Here is an 8,455-nt window from a genome sequence, read left to right as displayed (position 1 = left end):
CTTGTGTTTTTGCCTGATGATGGTGACCTTGAGTCCCCACTCTGAGCAGTCCTGGCTTTTAGCCATCTCAATTCTGCTCTGTCTGTTCTCTTTGATTTCTCCAGGTCACACTACCTTGTGGTAATATTTAAGCTCAATATATCAAAGGTGGGGAGAGCAGAGGGGCTCTAAAGCCCACCCCAGGCTCTAATCCCCATCTCTGTCCAGACAGTTACTCCATGAAAACACCAGCCAGTTACAAATGGTTCTGTGTCCCAGTTTCCCAATCGATCAATGAGGACTTATCTCAAAGGGCTGGGAGGTTAAACGTACAGAGCCTAGAACGTATCACACCCTCAGATCTCTATTAGCAGTTGTCCCCTGTCCTTTAACTAGGGTAGGAGGGGTGGCTAGTGAGCCGCTGAGTGAGGGAGAACTTCCGTGAGCTTCTGAGCAGGCAGCAAGGAGGCCCCAGAGCAGCAGGGGCGCGCCCCTGTAGCAGCTTTTCTTGCCCACATGCCTTCCCTGGGGAGCCCGACCCCACAGCCCCGCCGCCGCAAAAGGCAAGCAAAGTCATTCCTGCCTAACTCAAGGGCAGCATTCACTTCTTTTACAAATTAATAAAGGCTGCTCAAAATTCTGTATGTACTCTTCTAAGACCCAGGACAAGGTCGCCCTTCCCAGTAATCAAACCAGTTCCCCCAGCCCTACTTTTTTTTTTTTTTTTTTTCCGGTCCGACTCAAAGGAGCCCAGTGTCTACCCCAAATTATTTCCAGCCCACGGAGGGACTGTGGATATCCGAAACCCCAACGCTCTTCCAGGTCCCTGGGGGTGGGGGTGGGGGTGGGGACGGGGGTGGGGGGTCCCCGTCCAGGCCGGCCCCTCCCCCAAGGTCACCCAACTTTTTCCTCTCTCTGCAGCTCCCAGGGGGAGTCCGGTTGGGTCCGAGAGGGGGCGGCGGCCGGGCGGGTCCGGAGGCCCCGAGGGCCAGCGGGGCGCGGCGGGGGTGGCGCGAGGCCCCCTCTCCCGCCGAGCGGGCGCCCGCCCCGCATTAGTCATTGGCCAGAGCGGGCTGCGGGCGCGGGTGCTGATGTCAGGCGGGCGCGGGTGCGGCGGGCGCAGCGGCGGCGGCCGCCCAGCAGCCCGGGCGCAGGTGGGGGGGCTCCGAGTGGGGGTGGCGGCCAGCATGCTGCTCGGCTGCGGCTCGGCCTCCCACACCCGCGGCGCCCTAGTCCTCGCCAGCAGCGGCGGCGGCGGCGGCGGCGGAGCAGGGAGCGGCGCCCGCGTCTGCAGCGGCGCAGGGTCCGAGCGCGCGGCGCGGCGGCGGGGGTCGGGGCCGGGGCGGGGATCGGGGACCCGGCATGGCGCTGCGGAGGGGCGGCGGCGGGGTGCCGGGGCTGCTGCTGCTGCTGGGCGCCGCTTGCCTGATCCCGCCGAGCGCGCAGGTGAGGCGGCTGGCGCGCTGCCCCGCCACTTGCAGCTGTACCAAGGAGTCCATCATCTGCGTGGGCTCTTCCTGGGTGCCCAGGATCGTGCCGGGCGACATCAGCTCCCTGTGAGTGAGTGGGACCCCGCCAGCCCCCGCCCCGTCCTGCCCCACCCTGCGCCCGCCGCCACCTGGGAGTTGCCTCTGGCGCCGGGACGGCGCGACCCTGACCCCACTTGCCGGCCTCTTTGCGTTTGGGTTGGGGCGCGCTGTGGGACATGGGTGGAGTCTCGGGCCCTGGAGGGGATGAAGGGAGCCGGAGACCCAGAGACTGCGAAGCCAGGCAAGTCCCCGTGGCAGTGTTTCTGAGTCTGGCCCGCGGGCCACCTGCATCAGACGCACCTGGGGGAGCTTGTGCCAATGCAGAGTCCGGGGCCCGCGCTGAATGTGGCAGGGTCTGGAGTGGAGCCTTGGAGCCTGCACTCGGCGTCCCTAGGTGATTCTGGGGGTGCATTAAAGTTTGAGGGGGTGTGTGTGTCGGGGCTGCTGGTGGTTGTGCAGGGGCGTATGTATGCAGCGCAGCGTGAAGGGAGTGATTGCGGAGTGGGGAGGGGTGAGGCCTCCCTGTCCCACTCGAGGTCTGGGGCTGTGGTTTACACCGTGGCCTCCTCTGGACCTGTCCACACTGCAGGCTGGGCAGAACCTGGGAAAAGGCATGTAGCCTCTGGAAGTGGAGATGCCGCCTGGGAGAGGGAAGCACAGAGGGTTTGGCAACGCTTGGGGCATATGGAGTGGCCAGCTCAGTGGGCAAGTGCTGGGGGGTCAGACTCGCTTCTTGCCCTGAGTTCACAAGGGCTGTTTGTCCCCGCTGCCCAGCACGTATTATGCTGACTGCTTATTTGGTGCTGGAGGAAGGGGCAGGAGAAGGCTTCCCATTATTTATCCACCTACTGGGGGATGCTTTCAATCTGGCCTCTTATAGCCGCCCAAGTCACATGACCAGCCCTCCTAATGGCTGTGGAAGGGGCTATGGGACTATATCATGACTGCTGGGAAATGTTTCCTGCTGAACTGTCTCTCCTGTTCCAGGCCAAGGTGTTCAGGTGATGTCCACTCAGTCGCAGAGGCAGGAAATCCCTGGGGGCAAGTTGCTCACACTCAGGGCTCCTTCTCTTCTGCTCCACTTCCCAGCTTCCCACTCCAGGCAGAGTGCTAGGGTCTGGACCCAGGAGTGGAGGGCTCCCTGTTTGCATTTATAGGAAGTCAGGAGAGTCTGGCCAGGCAGGAACAGAGGGACTGTTTGATTCCCGATATTGCTAAGTTGGGTGACATGGAGGATTCCAGAAACAAGAATTGCCCTGGTTAAATCCTTTAGACCTGCAGCTTCTTAATTGATCTGCATCTTAACTGGAATAATTCTGAAGTGATGGATTGAGGTCCTCCTGTGGCCAGAAAGACTAGGGGACCTGGTGGCTAAAGTCGTCGAGCCCCTTGATTGGTCGGTTCATCTGGCAGATGGCAGTGCCTCCCGCTGCACATTCAAGTTCAGGTGTCTCTGAGTTTTTCCCCAAGGCTTTCACGGTGCATTTAATCAGAAGTGCTCTGAGTGACTTGCAGAGATGTGCTCCCAAGGGGGCTGCTTAATCCTCCCCTGGAGTTTCGTCGGCCAACATTAATGCTGTGTCTACACAAACAGAATCATGGGCAGAGGTGAAGCAATCATCCATCCTGAGCTAGGCCCTCCTGTAGTTAAGGAAAGGAGGTGATTTAAACCGACCGAGGTAAATAACATCTATGGGAAGAGCTAGACTGATGCTAAAGGTTTCTGTTCTTCAGCCCAGTTTTCAGCCCAGTTCACCGGAAAATGGCTCGACTCCCCTCATTTTCACCCCGCCAGAAGCCCCTGGTTGACTGTCGGGAGCCTCATTCCTGAGTCTGACGCACAGGTGGAGGATAAGGCCTCTCGCCCATCCTGGCAGGCCCTTCCGCAAAGCGACCTCGTCCTTGTCTTCTTCCTCTCTTGCCTGTAGGAGCCTGGTAAATGGAACCTTCTCGGAAATCAAGGACCGAATGTTTTCTCATCTGCCTTCCCTGCAGCTGCTGTGAGTATGGGAGGTCCCCTCTGGAAACGGGGCCCTGGAGGTGCAGTCCCAGGAGGAGCCGTCTCTGCCTCTTTGGTACCGGTCCTTCCTAAGATACTTGAGTCCCACGAGTGAACCATGGCTGCTCTTCATGTTTTTTGGTTTTATTTTACTTTATGTTTATTTTAATGGCCTCACCTGCAGCATATGGAGGTTCCCAGGCCAGGGGTCAAATTGGAGCTACAGCTGCCAGCCACAGCAACACTGGATCCAAGCCACTTCTGTGACCTACACCACAGCTCACGGAAACACCAGATCCTTAACCCATTGAGTTGAACCCAGGGATCAAACTCACAACCTCATGTATACTATTTGGGCTCATTACTGCTGAGCCGCAGTGGGAACTCTTGGCTCTTCATGTGAACTTGCCCCAGCATGTTCCCACTGAGCCGAGTCCCCAGGCTCTTTGCTCAGCGTCCTTTCCCTCTTTAGGCAAGTTGTTTTCTTCAGGAACATGATTGTAGGTGCCATGATTGTAGATCGCCTGTATCCACCAACTGGGGAACATGGGTACATAGAATTGTGACCCAAGTGTCACCTAAATGAACCATTTCTCAAACACCTCACTTAAAAAAAAAAGAAGCTCCACTTTAAACTCTTTTTTTTTTTTTTTTGCTTTTTAGACCCATACCCAAGGCATATAGAAGTCCCTAGGCTAGGCGTCTAATCTGAGCTACAGCTGCTGGCCTACACCACAGCCACAGCAAGGCGGGATCTGAGCCACATCTGTGACCTACACGGCAGCTCATGGCAACGCCGGATCCCCAACCCACTGAGCGAGGCCAGGGATCCAACCCGCATCCTCATGGATACTAGCCAGATTGGTTCCTGCTGTGCCATAATGGGAACTCCTCCACTTTAAACTCTTAATGTTATTACAGAAATAGGAGTAATTCCAGTTGACCTGTGGGCAGCATATTATGCCTTTATATGCAAAATTCTATTTAATCATAGAGTCCCTAAGAAAAGGGTATTTTCCTTTTCCCATTTGACCAATGAGAAAACTGAAACTCCGGGAAGTAACTTGCCCCGAATCCCAGCCAGAACTCTAACCCAGGGCCCAAAGCCCACACTCATTAACTGCTCTGCATCCCAGCTTTCATGCCTTGTAGCCCAGGTCAGTTCCTGTTTATTGATGAAAAGCAATATCCGAAATGCTGTTTTCAAAAGCAGATCAATGACAGGCAAAGTCAGGAGTACATAGCTCCTTCTCTTTATTTCTTTCAGTTTCTTAACTTGGACAGGATCTCAAAATTAAAACGAGCACCATCCTGCAGGAAAATATGGAGAAATGGATATAGGAGCTCACCACTCAGCCTAAAGAAACCTAATGTGGATATTTTTGGTTTTAAAAATGTCATGCACCTACTGTTGACATTGTACTTACCATTTAAAAATCTGTAATTCCTTAGAAATCAGAGCTGTATTAAAATATTATTTTTCATATGATAGAAATGCAGTTTTAGGTATTTTACCAAATAGATGTAAGCAGTGACTCTCTAGGTTATATAAACTTTTATCAAATAGACTTAGGTGGTGACTCACAAAAAACTATGTGGTTAAGAAAGAGTCTTCTGAAGGTTTCTCAAACTTTTTTTATTATTATTATTTCTCATGTATCATATGGTAGGAAGGATTTGGGGCAGGTGTCAGCTGTGTGACTTTGATCAAGTCCCTTAATTTCTCTGAACTCAAATTTTTCTCAAAATAGAGTTGGATTAGGTCCTTCAGATTTCTAATTCCATGACTGCTTGCTGGTCATAAAGCATGTACTGCTCGTTTACCTGTGCTGAGTAGCAGGATGTTTTGAAATAACAGCCCTCAAGTCAAGTCTACTGAGTCCCACAGGAAGAAAGGTGGGAGTCATGCAGGTGACCAGAGAATCTGGCCAAAGGGAATCCACCTGCCATTATCCATCAGTGTCTGTGAGTCAAGTTCTGCACTAAATGGGCCAGTTTTGGACTGAGCAGAGCCCACATTTGCCCCCGGGTCAGAACAGAACAAGGGAAACAAAGGGCCTTAGTACGTGACTCCAGTTTTACGCTTCTGCCTGGAAATCTGTCCTTATTTTCAGATTGCTGAATTCTAACTCGTTCACAGTCATCCGGGATGATGCTTTTGCTGGACTTTTCCACCTCGAATATCTGTAAGTGTTGTGCTTTGTCTGTTTGCTGAGCACTTGGTGTGTCTCTGAATGGCTATCTTGCTCTCCAAGCTGGAGCAGCATCTCCTTGGCGAGCTTAGGAGTGGAGAAAATTCAGAAAACCCCATTCTCTTTTCAGCCCTGACCTTTTATAGTTTACTTGTGTATAAACATGCTGGGGCAGGAGGAGGCTGGAGACAAAGAGGGGGAAAGGAAACAAAGAAGGAAAGATATTCAGTCATTCTCGGCTGACATTTAATTTGTCATGTCGTAAGCACAATTGGAAATTGCGTTGGATATTTTTACCTCTCAAAAACTAGGCGTGGATTTGCTGATCAGCCAGAAATAAAGCTGAAGGATTCTGAGGGTTACTTATTTTTAAGAAAGTCTCCTTAAATGGGGATACAGCTTCACGTTTTTAATTCAGCCGTCCTATATCTCATTTGCAGTATCTCCTGTGAGCTGCTGCTGAGGGTCTAATTTTATTTTTTTCTCCTTTAAAATAAAGGTTCTTTTTCTCTTTTCAGATGGCAGGGTTTTTTCCCCCATCTGCAAGGAGCTTCACCCAGGCTCTGATTCTGCCACTTCCCACTTTCCTATAGTTTTTTTTTCCCCCTTAAGTTCTTGCATCCTTGTCTTTTGTAACTTTGTAATAACGCTAATCCTGCTATCAGTTGGAGTTTCCTTACTTAGCATTCAGAGGGATTTTTAAAGCCTCATCTCTCTACTTTCTTATCTGAGGTTAACAGGTAGATATTTGAATTCTAAGCACATCCTGGGTCTAAGAAAGCTCTCTGCTGATTTTCTGTCCTTAGGAAAGATGTCTCTGGGGGAATTCTTTCTCCAAAGGACAAATAATATGTATACTCTCAGTACTACTTGACAGTTAAGGTAACCCGGGAAGCTAGGGCTGAAGTGCTAAGTCTAACTAGGTTCTGTCCATGCACATAAACAGCTGATAGAGGTGATGCACACAGAGCTAGCCGTTCTTTTTCGAACCATTCCTGTCAAGGTTATTGAGGAGGAAGTTCACTTATCAGTTTATACTGAAGTCCATTACTGAATAGACCTCCGATTTTGAAAAAACGAACAAACAAAAAACCAGGCAGCATAGAGTTCTCCACGTAAGAATCAAGAATTGTTGCACCAAGAGCATCATGTTGCAAAGCCCCGCCCTTGCACCATTTCATCAGAGACCCTCTTACATTCAATGAAGAATGTGCCCTACACTAAGGTCTAGTTCTCTGTGGCCCCAGGGAATAGTCACAGTGTCTTCACTTCGAGTATTTCCCACAAAGGCGTCAAGCACCTGGAATTATTATTGCAAGGTCCCAGTGCAAGCCCTGAGACGTTTTGTTTGTTTGTTTGTTTGTTTGTTTGTTGTCTTTTGTCTTTTGTTGTTGTTGTTGCTATTTCTTGGGCCGCTCCCTCGGCATATGGAGGTTCCCAGGCTAGGGGTTGAATCAGAGCTGCAGCCACCGGCCTACGCCAGAGCCACAGCAACGTGGGATCCGAGCCTCGTCTGCAACCTACACCACAGCTCAAGGCAACGCCGGATCGTCAACCCACTGAGCAAGGGCAGGGACCGAACCCGCAACCTCATGGTTCCTAGTCGGATTCGTTAACCACTGCACCACGACGGGAACTCCCCTGAGACGTTTTAACACAGAGAAAGAAGTTTGGCCCCTGTTCATCTGCCTTCTACTTTCTATTTCCGAGTGGCCTGGAGATCCTGAGAGTAGCCCTGCCTTGTCACCTGCTGACACTGTGTAGGACATGATGAACCCAAGCATGACAGACGCCAAGCTAAATGGCATTCTCCCTGGGCAAAGGCTCTACTATGTAGATGGTCTCCGCTCCTCTAGTATGTCAGAAGGGACCCTGACATTAGCAGAAGTCCGAATAGCCGAGCGCTGTGAATGCAAGACGGTTGGCAGGTGAAGCTGTCCATCAGCATTCCGGTCTTGCGGAATTTGAGAATTTCTTGCCTTTGTGTAGTGCTTTCTTCTTTTTTATTTTCCCCAGATGTTTTTACCCAACTCTGACTTTGAAGACGTCTCTGTTGCTTCTGGAAGGCGTGCAGAACATACACGTGCGTGCCTGCGCTCCTGAGCGCGCGCGCGCGCGCGCACACACACACACACACACACACACAGAGCTCCCACTTGGAATCTGGTGTGATTAGTCTTCAGAGATGAATTTCTGAACTTCATGAATGCTTTAGATTTCATTCTGAAGGCATCCTGATAGCATTTTTTTGAGATATTAACCAGCAAAAATTCAGTTTACTGATACGCCTGTTCTCCTTAGGTTCATCGAAGGGAACAAAATAGAAACCATCTCCAGAAACGCCTTCCGTGGCCTTCGTGACCTGACCCACCTGTAAGTCCTGTGAAAAATGTGAAGTCCTCTCAGGGGTAGGGCGAGGGCCACTTTCTGGTGCCTCTCTCTCTCTTGAACTGTTTTGTCCACGTTGTAATAATCCTCTGAAGGAAGCTCATCTCCAGGGTGTCCGGGAGGTTTCTGTATGGTTGATCAGACACCAGCCCGTTGTGATCACTCGCATACTTGAGTTTCTTATCTCTTCCATCCTCCCGAATCGCTGGTTCGGTCCACGTGACTGCATGTGAAGCAAGGCTTGCTCCGGGCTGTGATGGAGGAGAGGGCGGGAAATGAGACCAGACCCCCGACCGTGTGCCAGGCCCAGGGCTGAGCACTTACTGCACCTACTTTATCTCGTGTGTATATATATAACCTGAGTCCCC

General features: G+C 51.5%; 1 protein-coding gene across 2 annotated transcripts in view; it reads left to right on the top strand.

Moving 5' to 3' along the window:
- Positions 1–1,325: 1,325 nt before the first annotated feature.
- Positions 1,326–8,455, top strand: part of LGI2 (leucine rich repeat LGI family member 2) — a 32,295-nt gene continuing 25,165 nt past the window's right edge. The window contains exons 1-4 of one of the 2 annotated variants that reach the window (XM_047799403.1): positions 1,326–1,535; positions 3,437–3,508; positions 5,622–5,693; positions 8,001–8,072. In XM_047799403.1, coding sequence (XP_047655359.1) covers positions 1,342–1,535; positions 3,437–3,508; positions 5,622–5,693; positions 8,001–8,072 — 410 coding nt within the window. In that variant the 5' untranslated portion in view covers positions 1,326–1,341. Of the gene's footprint in view, positions 1,536–1,564; positions 1,903–3,436; positions 3,509–5,621; positions 5,694–8,000; positions 8,073–8,455 lie in introns of those variants that run through there. The other variant, XM_047799402.1, reaches the window with a different exon arrangement.

The sequence above is a fragment of the Phacochoerus africanus genome, chromosome 10 (assembly GCF_016906955.1).
Source record: "Phacochoerus africanus isolate WHEZ1 chromosome 10, ROS_Pafr_v1, whole genome shotgun sequence".
Taxonomy (NCBI): Eukaryota; Metazoa; Chordata; class Mammalia; order Artiodactyla; family Suidae; genus Phacochoerus; species Phacochoerus africanus.
The sequence above is the reverse complement of the archived record's forward strand: the minus strand, read 5'-3'. Positions and strand labels throughout refer to the sequence as shown.